Source organism: Anser brachyrhynchus, assembly GCF_964034855.1.
Source record: "Anser brachyrhynchus genome assembly, chromosome: 12".
Lineage (NCBI taxonomy): Eukaryota > Metazoa > Chordata > Aves > Anseriformes > Anatidae > Anser > Anser brachyrhynchus.
Window position 1 is genome coordinate 17,545,401 of NC_137707.1, and position 18,879 is coordinate 17,564,279.

General features: G+C 44.8%; 3 protein-coding genes across 8 annotated transcripts in view; 2 read left to right on the forward strand and 1 right to left on the reverse strand.

The window, feature by feature from the left end:
• The window catches only part of LOC308176757 (uncharacterized protein), a 320,082-nt gene extending 316,138 nt beyond the window's left edge, over window positions 1-3,944 (forward strand). The window contains exon 19 of the mRNA XM_080552910.1: window positions 1-3,944. The gene's annotated coding sequence lies outside the window, so the exon portion shown is untranslated.
• On the reverse strand, window positions 1,357-15,979 carry LOC308176760 (uncharacterized protein). Its single transcript, XM_080552917.1, has 3 exons — window positions 15,533-15,979; window positions 5,692-5,808; window positions 1,357-1,473 (listed from the first exon to the last, which is right to left on the reverse strand). Exons 1-3 carry the CDS (start codon window positions 15,771-15,773, stop codon window positions 1,439-1,441), a joined length of 393 nt encoding a protein of 130 aa, XP_080409043.1. The 5' UTR covers window positions 15,774-15,979; the 3' UTR covers window positions 1,357-1,438.
• Window positions 12,565-18,879, forward strand: part of SALL1 (spalt like transcription factor 1) — a 17,004-nt gene continuing 10,689 nt past the window's right edge. The window contains exons 1-2 of one of the 6 annotated variants that reach the window (XM_080552880.1): window positions 12,565-12,994; window positions 15,375-15,467. In XM_080552880.1, coding sequence (XP_080409006.1) covers window positions 15,392-15,467 — 76 coding nt within the window. In that variant the 5' untranslated portion in view covers window positions 12,565-12,994; window positions 15,375-15,391. The other 5 variants (XM_080552877.1, XM_080552879.1, XM_080552876.1 and 2 more) reach the window with 5 other exon arrangements.

Consider the following 18,879-nt stretch of genomic DNA (forward strand, 5'->3'; position numbering starts at 1 on the left):
GGATAATTTACAAATATTTGGTCCATTACTGCTGCTCTTACGTGGCCCATCATCAGAATACCAGCTGTACTGGTGACTACACAAGTGACTGTAGTTTCTTATATGAAATACTGGTATACCATAATATTTATTCGAGTCTTTCTTTCACCATTCTTGTTATGATTTGCTCTTGTGATTTATATTCATACAGATATATATTTATTTATTTTTTTACTCTGGGACCCTTCTGTGTGTCAGTTTGCCCTACTGTAGAATGAATTTACATGGTTTGTAGTAGACTGTGAATATCTTTAGTTGAATATCACTAGAGAAATCCCCAAAATTATTATTTTGACATTTAGTTATGGTATAATGTAGCCAATTTTTCGTGTCATTTAGCATAAGAAGTATATAGGGCAAAGCAGCGCAGTATGTTGATAGATGGTGTATTGCTGTGTTTGAGTTTGCCAAAATTAACACATTTCCCATTGGAAAAAAAAACTTTGGAAAACTTTCTCTTTTCTGAGTACAGGCATTTTATGTTAGAGCCTTAGAGCTGGTTCTGTCTCTCCTAAGTTATAAACCCTTATGGATGTACCATAAAGATGTCCACCTAATGCAGAGAAAAGCAGATTAATTGATCACAGTAATATATTCTTATCCACTGAGTAAGAGCATTACACAGATTGTTTCTTGTTTTGTTTCTGGCTTGTAAATCTTCATTGTAGAATACAAATGAAAATGACCCAAATATGTATTATTTATGAATAAGACTCTCAGATATTATGCTTTAGATTGATTGTGTTAGACAGGATATAACAGAAGCACAATAAGTCAATGAAAAATAAAAAGCAGCAAAAATGTTTCATGCTAAAAATGTAGTTCTAGTGACACCTCTTATATAAAGGACATTTCCAACACATTGACATTTATATTTATCATGGCTGTGTGTGTGATTTACAGTTGTCTGAGGTACTGAATATCAGGAATATCCATGCACATACACACCCCTTTTGAATGATGGTAAGTCATAGACTGCTGCATTGCCCCTTATACAACAAGCTTTTCCTCCCCTTTTTATTTTTCTTCTCTAGCTTCAGGGAGGCAAAGGAAGCAGTAGATCAATAGGGTGTCTTGACTGAAGTTGCCTGCAGCACTTCCATTTCTCAGACTGGACACTGATGCTAACTATCAATAGCAATAAGAGGCTGTCTCAGACAGAATTAAGGCTCCTTCTTCTGCATGGCTGTCTGGTGCTTACTGATAAACATCTTGTGCGCAGGATTGCAACAAATAAACCATTTCAAGTGTGCAAACTAGCCACTGTCATTCTCCCTATTGATACTTGCTCTGGGGTGAAGTGACTAATAGTTATTTTCATACAGCTGATAGATACATAGCAGATAGGTATACAGATGGATAATAGTGCAAAGGCTTAATGCTATAGAGTGTAGAAAGATCATTGACGAAATTCTCCGTGCTCCTGTAGAAAGCCTGAGACAACAAAAGACAAAAATAGTGACTTATGTTTAAACTACTTAAGAGAAGCTAAAGATGAATTTAACTGTTTATTAACATCCAATTTTTAGATAGTGTTAAAAATATCCTGTCAAGCTATTTTGTTCAGAAGTTATTCATTTTTACCACTTCACTGGATTTGCAAGTTTAGTCTGCAAATAAAAGCTAACGGGGCTGGGTGAAGCTATGATATAGATGGGGAGGTGCTGGGCAGCACTGTGGTCACTTGTCATTTGACCTGAGCTATGCACCGCACCAGTGGTTGCTAATTTTGGAAGAACTGAGTCTCTTTAGCCTCCCTCCCTGGAAAAAAAATAAATAAATTTAAAAAAAAATCAATTTCTCAGCTGATCTATAGCTCTGTAGTGCATTCCTTGTTTTCAGCCTGAATAAGGATGAAAAATCAGGTTCTCACCCACCCACATAAAATCACCATTAAAATACCCTGGCCCAGCTCTTCTTGGTGGTATGTCCATTATAACTCTGCTTAAGTCAGATATCCAGTAGAGTTGTGCTAATTTACATCAAACGAAGAGCTCACATACTAATCCAGGTTTATTTTTCTTTTAATTTTGCTTTAACTGACTGGGGTGGGGGAAGTGGTTCAGATGCTCTGCTGGAAAATCAACAGAGCCTTATTTCATATCCTCCCTCTGTGGAGCTCTAACCATTTACAGGAGCTAACAATTTGGCTCTGAGACATCTCCAGCTTTATATGAAGTGGTGCTTTTCAGATTAGGAGGCTGGTTTTCTAAGGGAAAGTTCAGTGAACCTTTTTGAGTTTCAGACTATCCCAAAGAAAATGATTAAATAACGTTTCTTTCTTTCATAATAATTTTTATGGTAAATCTAACAAAGGCTGATGGATTTTATAGGATGAGATTATTCTGAAGATAGTTCTGATGTTGCTGAATTCTTAATTCAAGATGGTTGATGAGAAAGTAAACCAGGGCTTCCAAGATTTTATGGGAAAGGACACCAGTCATGAATAACCATACTAAAAATATTTGCATAAGAAGATTCCTGAATATATGTCTATGAATACGTATATTGGCTTTGAAAGAAGTGAAACTAAATGTTGCCAGGAACATAATATAGGGGGGGGAAGCACAATTTGTGTATTATCACTTACTGATAGACATTTTCACTTTTCTTTGTCTCTGCACCGTATGCTGCAGTTGGACTTGCCCACCACACGCAAGCAGTGTGGGGGTGGAACAGTTAATATGTGTACACTGCTCAGAGTCACTGCTGTTATTAATTGTCCTCCAGTATAGAACACGTACATTTTACACTAATACGCTGATTAGTGAGACAGAGCGTTCAGTTTCTAGCGAGGGAAGCTGGAATTTCAGAAATAGCTTGGCTCTTCACTTTGATTACTTTCTGGCTAGAGAGTTGGAGTCAAACTAATTCATTTTGTAAACATTACTGGTCATTCATGTACAGTGCGTTGCATGAATCAGTGTAGGACAGTCAGATTGGTACAAATTCAAAAGTCCAGATGAAAATTACTGTTTCACTGTACACAGTATAATCACTGTACAAAGTAAGAAGGATCGTATCTGTACTCTTTACTCAGGCAAAATTCCCACCCCCCAAAACTGGAAGAGTTTCCTTAAGAAAGGTGAAAAGACAAGGGTTCGAACTGTTTGCTGATGAGCAATCCACTCCCTGCACCCCAACAGGCAGCTTTCAACAAATATTTATAGAGCTCAGGGATACTGCTATAGCCTCAACATTTCAGCACAAATATTAGGCCACAACCTCAGCTAGTCTAAATTGACGTAGTCCTATTGGCCTCAGTGGCATTAGAGTGATTTACAATAGCTGAGGTTCTCACTCATTTTATTTTTAACTCAGTGTCTCTGGCAGAGTATGCTCTGCATGCTTCTTTCAGATGAGGAGCAGATTAATTTTAAAGTAAAAATTAAAGAAAAAAAAAAAAAGAGCTCTTCATCCATCCTACAGGGCAAAATTTCAGCCCAGTTTTGAGAGAGGCTCAGTATAAAGGAAAATGTGTTAGAAGGCTGAGCGTGAGTTTTCTGTAGCACAGCCATACTCAGCTGAGTTGGGGTGCTAAGGCAGGAAGCCATTCAAAAAAGTAATTGGCTCTTTTGTTAAATATATATGTATACACACATGTGTATGTGTATATATATAAAAAAAAATTGGGTTTACTGCTCCCACTGGAGAACTCTGCTGTGTGTGTTAGTTTTAATAGCAGTTATGCAGATATAAGCATACGGTTGTGTATTATAATATTTATTTCTCAATGTCACTATGCCAGGATTCTTTAAAAGGGTATGAAGTTGTCTCTCTCTTTTTTTTTTTATTATTTTTATTTTTATTTTTTCCCCTCGGTTTTTCAAGACAGGAAACATTAGCAAAGCACTTTTTTTTTTTTTTTCCCAATAGTAAGTGACTTGAAGCTGGAAACAGAGAAATGGATTACATTACATATTTTCTACACAAACATAGGGATTAATTTAAATGATTCCCCTAAATCAAAATAACTAGAGTTTTTGGCAGCCTTTGAAGTTTAATGAATGTTTATTCTTGCCATCAAGTGTAGGTTTTGGGACACCCTGCAGGACCACTAAAACAAGATGATCTAAAGCTATTTATACAAAACAAGCCAAAGCCAAGATGTTTGTATTAAAGTTATGAAGAAAATGCAACTATTTAAAAGTAGCTAATATTTTGTTTAACAAATTTTAAGTAAAAGTTGCAGAGCTGTTCCCTCTGTGCTGTCGGTGTCTGTAGCCTATACATAGCCTATACGCTAACTACAATTCTGATGATTTCAAAAGTAAACTTGATATAGAACAGGTCTCTGTAGCTTGTATGCTGTCCTAGGTCTGGTTTCCCCTCTTTTAGGGACACAGGAAAGCTAGCTTTGCTCTTAGCTTTCAGAATACATTTGGAATTCCTTTCAAATGTCTCTTATCAAACTTGACAAGAAGTACCTATTACTTAGAGACATTTCAATGCACGTTTTCTGTAGAAGAAAATTAAATCAGGTCATGAGATGTAATAAACCAGACGTAGGATTTCCAGATACGTTTTATTTCTTTCATGGTTAATACTTTTTGAAGTGCGCTACTGAAATGCTGCATAAATGTAAAACCTGGTTTGCCTCTGATGGCTGTGATTGACTAAAACAGTAGGTAATATTCTTGGAGATATTTGGTTCTGATAATTCAGCCATACAGACGTTCTCTGTTTTTTCTTTTTCTTTTAAAAAAAAAAAAATTTTTACTTTCTTTTTTTCCTTGAGGGCCATTTTCACATGTACAAAAAAAAAAACCCTTGCAAACGAGATATTTTTTATATCTAAAATTCACAGCATGTCTCGCTGTTAAATTGCCACCTTAGAGGCCTTTTTTAAATTTCATTGAAAATGCATATTAAATCAAAGTGATAGACACATGTAATGTAAAATGTCTGTCAACAATTAGAATCCCATTTGGAAGTTTGTAAAGCATAACAATTTAAAATGAATTTAGATTGAGAAGAAAAGAAGTTTTTAGATTGGGAGGGAAAGTTTTAGCTTGCAGTACTGCAATTTTGAACAGAAAAAAAATCCAAGATTTTTGCCTTTTACTTAGTAAAAGAGAAATAAAAGAACTGGGAATCCTAACGTAGTTAGTTTACCATCATGTGTCAGTTCAACACCATCATTCTTTCCACAAAGTCCAAATTATGTTGATTTGGAAAGGTATAATAAATCAGTAAGCATACAAATAATACAATCCAATGGGAAAGTGCATTGCCCTGTTGTTTTCAAGGAACCTAGGAATACATCGCAGCTGAGACATCCAATAACTGTGTGTGCTATGTATTGAAAAGTGCAGCTGTTTTTATTGGGCCAGACCAAATCCCTACCCAGTAACATCCACGTGGCTTGAAAAACAAAATAAAAATGCTTTGAGGGAAACTTCACCAAATTTCCCTTGTATTCTTTTCAGATGATGTTTTTTACACAGACCCCTCCCAGATGCCCTGAAGCAATGGGATCCACCTGCACACAGCACCTCCAAGAGCACTGAGCTCCTGCCAGGCAGCCTTGGCCTCGGCCCTGGCTCCATGGTTCCACCACCCAAGGCCCTATGTGGGGCCTGGGCTGGCGGCCACAGGGGGGTCTTCAGTGTAGTAAGAGCCCCGGGGGAACTACAGGCAGCAGTAGCTCACCTCTGGCCTTTCCTGTGTGGTGAACGACTCCTCCGGTACATTTGTTGCAGTTCAGAATAAGGAATCCTTTAAGGAAGGGAACCGATCTCTCTTCCACCGTAGAAAAGAGTGTACGTCCTGCATAAAAGGGGTTCTTCATACACCAGTCAGAAAGTGACATACACATGATCATATTTTAAAACACTTGACAGGTCTGTTCTGCCAATAGCCCGATCTATTTGGTCATGTGCCTGAGCTACAGCATTTGGGCCTACACATGGATTTTCTCTCAGGCTGAGGCCTACCAAAATCAAGGGTTAGATGAGCTTATGACTAGTATTTATTGAATACAATGTAAACAACAACAACAAGTATTTTGATTAATTTTAAATTTTGTAGCATATATTTATTTTTTATTTTACAGCATGTTTCCAAGCCGTATCCCATAATGCCGTCACTGAAATTAGTATTATCTTGGCAATATATGCCAATGCTTCAAGCACAGGACAGTGCATTCTCTGTAGTGATACATAGCTCCTTTAAGCAGATACACTTCCAGTACTGTGTATATACTTGTGTATAATTCTTCCAGATTAAATTCTGGCTGCTTCTAGACATTCCAGTTATCACTTTGACTGATTTTATGAGAATGGAAATAAGGAAGCAGAATAATAAGAAATGCAAAACAAATTCTACAGCTTACTCCTGAAAGGAGAGTCAGTCCCATGAGAACTTTCTGTGGTATGTTACTGGTTACAATTATTGTAAAAATAATTGTGTGCCATCACAAAAGATGGATGCAAAATAACAGTAATAGTTTTTGTCTTTGGTTATTTAGTATTTCTGTTGCCTTTGAGTAATCCGGGTGAAGAGCCAAGATTACCTGCGAATAACACATTTAAACAGGTGGTTTAAGGCACTATTCTCCTAAAACATCAGAGTTGTTTTGCTTAGAGAAGCGGTAAGTTCTTTCCCAGTCACGTGAGTACCAGCAAACAAATTCCTGCAGGCTTCCCAGAATATGGCAACCAGCACCAGTCACAGGATTTTGTTGCTCCAGGCAAAACATTAAATGTAGGCCCCTCACAAGGCACTGTCACAAGCACAGGCAAGTGTTACAAAACATTTTGCAGCCCTAGGCAGCTGCATACTCGGCATGGCTGGTGGTGGCAGTGCTGGCCCTGAATGTCGATTTGCCTATCTCTCACCCATTAGGCTCACATCCATCTCACTTTCTACCTTTGCGCTGACTTTACCTAATTGCTGCTGCTCGGCATGACTCCCCTCACTGAACACGGTCAGGTCTTGTCTTACCTTAGAGTGATCCATTACAAGAGGGGCAAAGGAGCTGCTGGTCTGGCAGCCCTTGGGGAGCAGTGCTGGGTGAAATCGAATTTTGCTATTAGAAAATTCTAACAGTGAAACAGAGAGTGAACGATACAGCTTGAACAGAGCGAGTGCAGCATGTTATTGCATTGTGAGATTACATGTACAGTCTCACAGAGGACAGTACTGAAGGGGGAGGAGGGAATGAACCATATTTATCCTTTGTTTAATTCCACTTAACTCAGTACGTTTATAGTGCATTTGGCTCTCTGTTTTCCTGAAACTGTTATTCTTAAATATGATAGCTTTGCTTGTGCTCTCATGCAGCATAAAAATGGAAGTTGCTTCAACTGCAAAAGAAGCCAGGTTAAGTAAACTTTAGAGATGGAGCAAGTGACTTCAAGCCCCAAAACATATGAGAGTGCAAAGGTATGCGGCTGTCAACTGAACATATCAACAAGAGACATCTTACTAAGAGGTATGTTATTTACATGCTAATAATTGTCACTGGTGACATCCCTAGACCTTTTTTCTATGGAACAGTTGTTTACACTCATCTGAAGTTAGTAATGGGCCTGATCTGGCACACTCATACAAATACAGCTCCTCTCAGAAATTGGTTTGTATAGACTGGGGGCTTAGGCGCATATTTTATTTGCAAACAGCTGGAACAGCTTAAGAAGTTACCATACCACGCACTGTTGCCCCATGCAGATTTCCATCCCTTGCTGGCGGAGTATGTCATGCAAACATTTTTGCTAACGCTAGAGCAGCGCAGACTGGGAGTGCTCACCCGCTGATTGCCTGGTGACAGCTGGGGGACAGCATCTTCCAGGCGTGGGGCAGTGGCAGACAGTGGTGGGAAACGGTATATTCGATCATTCCAGTTAGCCCCTGCTGGAAAAGTGCTCATAGAATCATCTAGGTTGAAAAAAGCCAAGATCATCAAGATCTAGACTGAAACACTGCCCACGATGCCCTCTGCTTCTTGCACAACGGTGTATTTCATCAATAGTGTGTTTAGGACAGAGCACTTGCATTGCAGACTTCTGAGGACAAGAAAAATGGCTTTTCATGGACTCAGAAATGAGTGTGAGGTGTATCCTGCAGCATTACAAATGGATGCAGAATAAGCACAGGTGTTTGACTTTCCTCAATGTACTACATTGCCTCATATTCAAGTATGATTCTCCCCATTGTGCTCTGCCTGTTGCGTTATGGACATGGCATTATGACAGTTGAATTGTTGAACCAATACAGACTGGTTGCCTTTGCGTGTATGTCTTTGCACCAATTGTTTTGGCGATAATTTAAAATTTACTGAAACTTTAAATTCTTATTTGGGCAGTGCTTCTAGGGTGCCAATGGCTAGGAGCGAGCTCAGATTAGCTTCGTGATTGCATGCCATCTTAGGGTGAGCCAGCTACACTTCAGACGGCTGCATACAACATGTGAATACACGTGGAAGCCCTCTGGAGATGGAATCAGATGCTCTGTGCAAGACCGTAATGCAGAATACGTAACTCAGGGTGACGTTCAAGGAATGGTTCGTGCGGCCATGCTGACAGCCCAAGCTTACCATATAAGGTATGGAAAGGGTGGAAACATTTTTTTCTGAACCCAAATCTGGTTTCTGGATTTGTGAGGAAAGATCTTTTTGACATCTCTTTTTGAAGATTGTTCTTTTGATTCTCGTGACTGGAGCTTCTTAGGGAAGGAAAGTGTGAGTTTCCTCTTCTGGGTGGTATCTGTAGGATGTTGGCTTTATGGAGCAGTAGTTATCACGGCTCTCACTGGATCACTGACGTTGTATCTGCTGATGGTTCAGTAAGGGCTGGCTGGCAGCTCAATGGTTGACTCTTCCCCCTCTTTCCAGCTGCAGATTTGTTTTAACTAATGAGAAACTCCTGGACTTACCTTTTGAGGTAGGCAATGGCTGTTGTTGCCACCTGAACATTAAATGATCACTAATAGCAAGAAAAGAAAACTGCAACAATGTGGCTGGGGGATCAGATTGCTCGGTGAGGAAATGGGCTCCCCATAAGCTGCAGATAATGCATATGCAAGTCTGTGAGCGAGCATATTTATGCTCAGAGGGTGAGTTTTACACGTTGCCATTGCAGACCAATTCTTTTAACAGACTTGGCCCAGACTGGGTGCAAAAGGTGGATCATGAGGACACTGCCTAGCTCAGGCATGGAAAGCAGCACATTATTCACAAGGCATTTACTTTATTGCTGCCAGCAGCTGCCAAGCCAGTTTCTTGCATTGATGCAAAGAGTATGACAATTTTCACGTTGTAAACACCATGCATTAATCAGAGCACCTCGATATTATGCAAACAAAATCTGTGTACTTACAAATACTTCCACTGTATTTGAATCAAAAATAACGTCATGAAAATGCGCTGGGTTGTCAGGCTCATTTCATCATTCGAGAAATTTGGGACTGTACAGGCAACAGTTCCCCTGAGGTTTGAGACATATTTATCCCATAATTGCTGCAGATTCTCCAAATTAAAATGAAACTTTAAAATGTAAATAAAAATGCACACTCTGTAAATCTGATTTGACAGCAGAAATCTGTTTGTGACGACAACAACAGGTCTTACTTTGTTTGATGATTACCTTGTAGAAAATCATCTGTATATTACTAGACAATTGCCATATGAAATGTTGGCCTTGTATTTATATTTTGACAGGCTGAAGAATTTTTGCATGATTTTGCTTCAAAGGTAAGCAAATCTTAAGGGAACGCTTTTTTGAAGAGCACATTTTTTTTCCTTAAATAACCTGGAAGATACATCCCTCTGTCCTACTCCTTCATTTGCTTTTAAATGGCTCCCACCTCCATATTTTATACTATTTTAGATAGTGCTTTGATTAAAGAAATGATAGCTATGATGACTTTAAAAAAATCCATACAAACACTCTTGTGAATGTACCCAGGTGCAGAGCAAATGTGACTGTTTTCCTATAAATGAACTTTTCTTAAAGCAAAATGTTTGGAGGAAATCTTGACTGATAGCTAGTTATGTCTTATCATCTAATATCAGATGTATTTTTCATGACTTTTCTTTTGACATATACATATTTCCATGTCTTTTTTTTTCCTTCCTGTTCTACCAAAAATTATTTCTGTGCCGAGAGACCTCACAATATTCTTTTGGAATGTCTTTACAGCCCAGAATGTTTTTTAAAAAATTGTATCTAAGGCTGAGAGATCTGTGTCACTTCTAAACTTCTGTTTTTCTAGTGAAGCTACATTATGGCTACATATGAGGCTGTGATACACTAGAATATTTGGAGAAAAAAAAAAAGGATGTAAAGGGATGTAGCTTGCAGAAAAAAAAAAAGAAAACAAAACAAAAAAACTTCCCCTGTGGCATCAAATAAAATTCTTTATTCTCTATAGAACCAATAGACTTGTTCTGTCCATAACTGATGACCACTGTATAACAAATCAGTGGGGAAGATTTCTGACCTAAGCAGCCTACCTGAAATACACAGTTTTTTCGTTAGTGTAAGAAAAGGTATATAAAGGATAGTGTGATACCTTAAGATCAATAACAGTATTGAAACCAAAGAATTTTGTCAAGTATATGGTACTTAATTAGAGAAAATAAGCCTATATTTTTAGCAAGGGGAATAAGACATTCTGCTGCCAAAAAAAAAAAAAAAAGTATCAAAGAGAAGAAATAATGATAGGCTTTAGGATGTTAGAGTATTTTTAATTATTAGCACTCTCTAGGTTCTCTGTGTAGTCACATAAAACTGCATGGAAGACTTTTGCAGTGCTGCATATTTATCTTTCTTTATGTTTTTTCTCCTTGTGGGCTATACGTAGAGACCAGTTGCCTATGCACTGATGCAGGATATTGCTGGTAAAGGAATGAAGCGATCCAGGTATTTTTTTATTCCTCGGTTTTTAACCATCCTGCCCGAGAAAAAGGATTTTCCATCCCACTTGTTTACTTCATGATTTATGTCTAAATTGACACAGTCCTTCGGAGGCATTCGTGTTAAATTTGAAACAAACATATTTAATGCTCGTGTTATAATAAAACAGCTAAAAGAGCAGATTAAAAAGATATGCACAGAGGGGTCTGATTGATTGAGGGATTGATTTTACTACTTTTCCCGTAGGTGGGTAGTGATGGCTGTAAATCTCTTGATAATCATTTCAGAAGCACCTTCATCAATAAACTCAAAAGGGATAGCTAGGTGTAAAAATTTGCCGGCCATCAGGTCAAACAAAAGGCAGCAAATGTGTAAAGAAAGAATTGAATTAACTAATCCCACTTTGCCCGGTGATGGCATTACTCACGTTCATTTTTATCTCGGGGGCGGGGGAATTCTCCATCACTGCGGTTCTCTGAGATTTGGGGGAGAGCGGGGAAGGCTCTTTTCCCTCTTTTCTTCCCCCCTTTAGCTCAACCCGTATTGCTTACGATTCAATTATGCGGCTAAAAGCTTGTGTTTGTGAGCACTGATCAATTATTAGTTGTCAGTAATAATGGAGAAGGATTCAATGCTGCTTCTCCCACTCCCCCCCCCCCTTTTTTTTTCCTGGGGAATTCTCATTAGGAAAATAAAAATAAAATTAAAAAATAAGAGGAGAAGAAGGCGAGGAAGAGAGCTGGCAGGACTTCCACAAAGTAGGCATCCCTTGCCCCAGAGAGCCCCGGGAGCGGCGGAGTGGGTGCCGAGCAGCGCGGTGCGGGCTATTGATACTAAAACAAGTCCAGGGCGCTGGGGCCGGCTGCCCCCGGGGAGCTGCGCCCCAGGACTGTCTCCAAAGTTTATTATACAGCGGAGCACAAAGCCAAGTTCCCAGCTGACTGCAACATCTGGAAGCCCCTAATTACACACATTTCGGAAAGCCACGTAACCTGTGTTAGCTGCAAAGCGGCTCACTTTAGAGGTCAACTGCAGCGACGTTGGGAGCCCTTCCGCAGCCTCTCTTTTTATTTATTTATTTAGCTTTAAAAAAGAGAGCAGAGAAGACGAAGAGGGGGAGAAAGCAAAGCAAAAGAGCGAGTGGCCCCGTTCCCTGCGAAGCAGGTATTTCTGCAGCGGGGAAATGGGACGGGAGCGGAGAGTGCTCCCTCGGCGGCGGCGGGCGCGGAGCCGCAGGTTGCGCTGCCCCGGTGCCGCCGGCGGCGGAGCGCTCCGAGCAGCTCCAGAGGTGCAAATTTGCAGAAAATATGAAATCAATTGGCTTTCCCCCCCGGCTCGTTATTAACGCTGTATTAGGACGACGTGGGGATCGCGTAGCTTTTAACCCCTGAGTGTTTCAGGGTGTTGGGGCTGCCCGCGAAGCTTAATAACAATAATCCAGTCTGGTGGGTTGCATCTCATTGAAAGCGTCTCTCAGCAGAATGAACTGCAAATTATCCCCTGTTTACCATCTCCCTTCAGTGCTCATCTCAATGAACTGGAGATCGATCCCCACCACGGGTGTCTTCCAGCCGGGCTGATTTGCATTGAAGCACATTAGAAAGCCTCCCACCTCCATTAAAAAGAATAATCCGAGGTAAAAAAAAAAAAAAAATCTCCAAGGTGTGGCGGGGAGGGAAAAATATCTGTCACTGTCACTGGGAGCTGGGAGAGGGAAAACCCAAGATCAGAGTATTTACGCTCGTGAACTCTCACAACTTCTGTTGGAGACAATGACATTTAATTGATGTATTGCTATCAACAACAATAAAGACCGATTTTTCCCTAGCCCTGGAAATGCTGCTCTGCCTCCACCCTTTCCCCACCCCTCCCGGCCCCCAGCGAAGGAGAGGAAAACAAACAATAAATAATCAAGCGGTCCTAGATTAAATACCAAGTGCCGCTTTATGCATTAGCGAGGGAGCAGAGAAACGAAAAAAAAAGTTATAAAACTTATTTTCTCCAGATTCATTTCTTTTTCTTTAAACCACTGTTTTTCTTCTCGTTGTTGCTTTTTAATTACCAATCCACGGCCGCCTTTTTCCTGCCACGAAGCAAAGGTACTGCTCATCTGGGGAAATTTGTCTGAAGTTTAATCGACAAACGTATGATGAAATTGTAAACGCGAATCATTTGGGGAGAGCGGCTAGATCAGAAACCGGGGGATGCTAGCGGAGTGATTGATACACTTGGAAATACAGACACGGCCGTGTCCATAGATCCGCGTGGGTGTTTCGTGGGCATCTGCGTGGGGCTAGCTGGAAGTAACGAGTGCGGGGCTGGACGTGCAGGGTCTGTTTCTTTCCCACCGTCTCAGGGTAAGGAGGGTGACAGCCTGCGCCGAGTGTATCCATCTCTGCCGAAACATCTCTTTAAATATTCAGTGAAAAATAATGTCATGTGAAGTACCACCTATAGCAACATTATTATCTTCATTCTTCAACATCATCCCCGCTGATAGCTTCGTTTGTCTTTGGCTCAAAACCTACTGTACCGAGTGCTGCGGGGAGGGAGGGGGCTCGCCCCGTGCCGAAATGAAAAGAAGCGGTGGTGGCCGCTCCGCAGCGCTGCCTAAATACCGGAGTGGCACCTGGGAGGCTTCTTCGGTTCGTATGGGTTTGTTTGTTTGCTTTTGCGGCTCTTGTTTTTTTCTTTTTTTCACTCTTCTCGCTGAACGTTTTGCAGTCTCTTTCGTTTAATAATGAGAAGAAAACGCGAGCGAGCCGGTTCCTCGAATGGGAACGTTTCTCCCTCTCTGCCTTCTCCTCCCGCTCGCTCTCTAGGTTTTGCCGGCTCATTTGAAATTGAAATGAGTTGTAGCTGAGCAGCCTCTCGCTTTTGCGGAGAGTTTGTTAATATTAATACGGGGAAAAGGAGTAGCTCCTACAGCAGAGCAAATAACCCACGGGGGGAGCAGGGCGGGAGCGCCGAGTGGCTCAGGCTGGGGGGGGAGAAGGAGCCCGGGGTCCCGCTGCTCGGGGGGGATGCGCGGAGGGGCGCGGGGCGAGCGCGGCTGCAGCGGCCGCTTGGCAGCTGGGCTTTTTCTTTCGAGATCGGACGTTTGTTGGCAAGAGGCCCCCCCGGCAAGTTGTACCCGGGAGGCGAAGCCGGGTGCGGGACGCGCAGAGCTGCGGGCAGCGTCCCGCGGGCGCGGAGGGAGCGGCCGGGCTCTGCCCCCCCCGGCTGCGCGCCCCTGGGGCTCCCGGCCCCCCGTGGAGTGCAGGGTGGCAATGGGGGAGAGGGGGGACAGGACACCGGGCAACAAATAAAAGTCAGGAGTGGGGCCGCTGTGGAGGTGGGGGGCGGCCCCACACCCGCCCCGCGTTGGGGTGGTGGAAGGGGAGCGGAGCCGCGGAGGGGGAGCGGGTGCGCCCCCCGGCCCGGCCTTCCCAGGGCGCCGTCGGGCGGTTTGACTCCGAGCCGGATTGACTCCGGGCCCGATTGACTCCGGGCGCGACCAACCGGCGCGGCGCGGAGGCCGGGGGCGGAGCGGCCGCCTGGTCCGCCCGCCGCTCCCAGCGGCGCCCTAATTGTCCTGGGAATGTGTGAGGTAAAACCCAAACCCTTCCTATTTTCAGCACCCGTCGGGCCCGTGATATATGGAAAGGGAAGGAGGGGAGGAGGGCGAAAACGGATCTTTATTTGCAAATGCGAGAGACAGAAGAAAGGAAAAAAAAAAAAAAGAGAGAGAGAGAGAGGAAAAAAAACCACCCGAAACTTTTTTGCGGCGGCGGGACGGCGGCGAAGCGGCAGGCGCGGGGCCGGGCAGCGAGAGCGGGATCGAGATCCGGAGCGGCATCCGGAGCGGGGCTGTCCCCGAGCGGGCGCTCGCCGGCCGCCGCCGGGGGTGCGGGGCCGCCCCGCCGCTGCCCCCAGCCGCGCGTCCCGCCCCCTGCCCGCTCCTTCGCTGCTTCCCCTGCCCTGCCGGCACGGCTCGGGCTGCGGCCGCCTCCCCCCAGTCTCCCCCCCTCCAAAAAAAAAAAAGAAAAAAAAAAAAAGTGAAGCGAGGTGCAAAGCGGGGAGCCCGTCAGGGCTGGAGGCAGGGGCGAGGGGAGCCGCATTCCTATAGTAACCGGGATGGCGCGGTGCAGCCCCGGCTGGTTGCTAAGAGGGTTAAACTGTATCCAAACAGCTTTGGGGAAATCCAGCCCCTTCTCCTGCCACATGGATCGACTCATTGGGTGGGAGCGGCGGAGAGACAAGGGTCTCCAGCAAATCAGCGCCTAATTGATTAAGGCGAGCTGGTTTGAATAGAGCTGGCCATGTGCCAATCGCCTTTCAAAGAGCCCCTCTATGATTAATCGCAATGCATTATTGATAATCATAATTATAGCAGGACACATGCGCGGTGCGCGGAGGATTGGGGAGGTTGGGGGGGGGAGGCTCGATTTCCGTAATTTTGAGAAGATTTTTTTTTAGTAATTTTTTATTCTGCCCCAGCTGATGTTTGAGCCAGCATGTCGCGGAGGAAGCAGGCGAAGCCTCAGCATTTCCAATCCGACCCCGATCTGGCCTTGTTATCCCAGCGAAATGGTGAGTTCTTCTCCTCTCCCTCGCACGCATTTTAACACAAACCCGCACAAAATAGATCAACTTACCTCGCGGGGAGCCGGGGCCGCGGCGGAGCGGGGCAGCTGGATCTCCCGGAGTTACGTGCGGGGGGGTCCCTTTTGGGGTTTTGCTCCAACTTGTTGGCTTTTCTCTAATTTTATTTTTTAACTCGGCATTTTCTTTCGCGTGTTTTCCTAACGAAACCCTCAACTCTTTCCGTTTTGTTTTTTTCTTTCTTTCTTTTTTGATGTTTTTCCTCCGCCCTCCCCCCGCGGGGCGGTCTGGCATCCCGAGCCCGCAGGAGATGGCTCCGCGCCCTCCGCGCCCCGCGGGGCAGGGGAACAACGGGGGGCTGCAGCGGGGCGCCTGAGCCCCGCAGTCCCCCGGCCCGCTTCCCGCTTCTCCGGCCACCCGCACGGTCCCCCCGAAAGGGCGGAAAACCCCCTCGGGCACCCGCTTTCGTGCCCCCCCTCTCCTCCCTCCCGAACCTCCCTCTCCCCGCCGCCCCGAACATTTCCCGGGGGCCGAAAAGTTGCGGCGGGGGCATCGCCCCGGCCCGGCAGCCGCCGAGCAGCTCCGCCACCACCAGCGCGGAAGCCCGGGGCAGCTCGGGGGTTTGTTTGGTCACCCTATTTTTATTTCATTTTAGTTTTTTTTTTTTTTTTTTCTCCGCCTTCCCCCTCCAAGTCGGTGAGCGAGGAATAAACGCCGGCTTTGTGTCCGCCGAGATTTGGAGAGGGAGCGTGTGAATTATTTATTTTCTTTTTCTCCCCCTTCCTCCCCCCCAGCCCCCCTCTTTTCCCTCACCCCTCCCGGGAAAAGGGGGATTTCGGAGCAGTTTGGGCGTAGCGCGGCGGGGCCGTGCCCCTACCCCTGCCCCTACCTGCGCCTGCCGGCGGCCGGGACGCGGGGCGACAAGTGGGCGGCGGGGGCCACGGGGACCGGGGGGCCACGACTTGTCGTCGTCCGTCCCCGTCCCCCCCCCCCCCCCCCTCGGTGGCCATGAGGAGGGCGAGCACCGGGGGGGGAGCCGCGGGCTAGAGGCGCCTGGGGCGGGCAGGTAAGGGAGAGCCGGGGCGCGCCGGTGTCCCCCTTTGCCTCCCGGCCCCGCCGCTCGGGAGCACCTTGGGCTTTCCCCGGGGCCGGCGGCAGGCTCCCGGCGATGCTGCTGCCGCCTCCTGCCCGGCTCGGCCCGGCCCGGCCCCGCAGCCCTGCGAGCGGCGGAGCGCAGCGCGGTGCCCGCTGCGGGCGGAACGCGGGGAGGGGGCCCCGCGCCCCGAATCCCGTCGGAAAGTTTGGGGGCCGTGGCCCTGACCGCTGCAGCGCTCCCGGGAACCCCGGCACAGCTGCTTCGCCTCGCGTAGCTCTGCCGAAACGGTTCTCAAAAGTCCCTCGGCTCCCGGGAGGCGGCCGCTGGTTTTTAGCTGAGTTTGGGGCGCTCCGAGTGCTCTCGAGTTTTGCCATTTGCTGAGCTTAATCCCCTTTCTCGTCTCAGTAAACGTATTTATTTTTCTTGCGCTGTTATTTCTACTTCCTCCTGAAGTTTCGAGCAGGAGTTGGGGAAAACGCTGGGGTTTTAATTTGTCTTTCATCGGCCTCCTAGGAAAGAATTTGGAACTTCTTAAAGTGAGTGGAGAAGGGGAAAGCTGAGATGGAAATTATCTTGCTGGGAAAGCAGAGAGGGATTTTTCACATCTTCACTTTGTTTAATTGCATCTTCTGGCGCTCGGGGTCTTTTATGTTTTTACCGGACAGAACAGAGCAAAACACCTTCAAGCATCTATTTTAAAAGTAGCCGTTTCTTCTGGTTTCAGTCTTTTGATCTGATTTTGCACATCATTTTCAAGTGAAAGACCCTGGGAGTGTGAGAAAGGAATGTTAGCTGAGCAGCTTTCCTGCCTGTTGCTAAATGATGTACTTACAGTAAGTTGGATTTTGACTGAAATTATAGCTCGGAAGTGAAGCTTTTGTTTAGTGTGCGTGCCTATCGGAAGTTAAATAAGTAAATAACAAAGTTTATTTTCAAAAAATACCGGCCGATAGCCTAGGAGAAGCAGAGGGCTTTATTACAAAATCTGTAGGAGCTTCCTCCCGCCCTTCCGTAGTAATGGGCTTGGGTTATGGCTGTTTTACTTGCTGAGACGCTAAGTTTTGAGTAAGTTGCCCAGAGGGTGTGTTTTGTAAGCGTGTTTCAGGATCCAGGATTTGCAATAATCCCGGCACGGGGCTGCCCTCCGCCTCGCTGGGGTCCTAGTTTGGCGCTGCAGCGAGACGGGGTGGGTGAGCTGCAGCGAGGACGAGTTCGCATCGTACGCCTTGCACGACAAAAACTCGGGATTCTGAGAGCTCCTTTCTTTTCCTTTCACACCCTGACTTCAGGTTCGCTAATTCTTCTGCGTTTTGCACAGGGTTCAGGCAAATTTGGCATCGCGAGCCCTCCGAGGCACTTACCGTAAAGGTAGAGCTGGGCAGTATTTTGAGCGAATGAATAGAGTGGCCCGGGAAAACTTCTTGCATCTGATTTGAATTCTGGTTTGTTGAACTTTCTGTTATAGTTCCATATCTAAAGATCGATGGAAAAAAGTTCATCAGGCTGCAACAGCACGTATTTATTTTTTTACTGCTCCCTTTTTTTAAAGTTCAAAGCTCACTCAGTTCACCCTCACTAGGGAGATTTCCACTTAAAATGTATTTTTGGTGCAATCAGTGGATAAGTAAATTTACCTTCTACGTTCACCCCGTGAACGTGCACATTTAATAAAGTTCATGTTGGATTAACCAGAACAGGTATCAGATTAATAGCAGAAATTACTTGCAGCATAAATTGTATTCAACAAGTAACTAATCACTGGTAGGAAGTGGGCAGGAGACTGTGGGATTATTTCCTTTTGTTAATAACTTAGCTACTTTGGTGATATTTCAGTTTTCTTGGAGCTGTTTGAAATTGTGTTCCCAATTGTAGAGGAGGATTCTCGGAGCGCAATTTCCTGAGGCAAAAGTTATCTCACAGAAATAAGCCAGCCAGACTCGAGGAAGGGAAAATATTTGCTGCCCTTCCATATAAAGGCTTGTCAGAACCAGTGCCTTTTCATGTCGGTAATGGATTTGGGTAAATTCCTGCTATAGCTTTATGATCATCCACGTAATTGTTACTGGACCCATGAAACAAGAGAAATTATGATCGCTTTCTTTAGTAGAATCTGAAGGGCAGGGTGCTTAAGAGAAATAATTGCTTGGTTAGGCTGCTTTTAGTTTGTTACGTAATTAGGCCTTTTTGTGAGATAACTGCAGTGTATCAATTCAGAAGAGACACTCGTGTTTTTTCCAAAGGTGAGCCCGAAGTGCAGAGGGCCTTGTGAAATATCACTTATGCAGATGCAATTCAGAAATAATT

Excerpts from the sequence above, each read along its gene's own strand:
- LOC308176760 (XM_080552917.1), bottom strand. The coding sequence starts at position 15,773 with ATGCCAGACCGCCCCGCGGGGGGAGGGCGGAGGAAAAACATCAAAAAA. Across the intron at positions 5,809-15,532 it reads CGGCCCCGGCTCCCCGCGAG|GACGTACACTCTTTTCTACG; the intron begins GTAAGTTGATCT and ends CCTTTTATGCAG. Across the intron at positions 1,474-5,691 it reads CCACACAGGAAAGGCCAGAG|GCTTTCTACAGGAGCACGGA; the intron begins GTGAGCTACTGC and ends TTGTTGTCTCAG.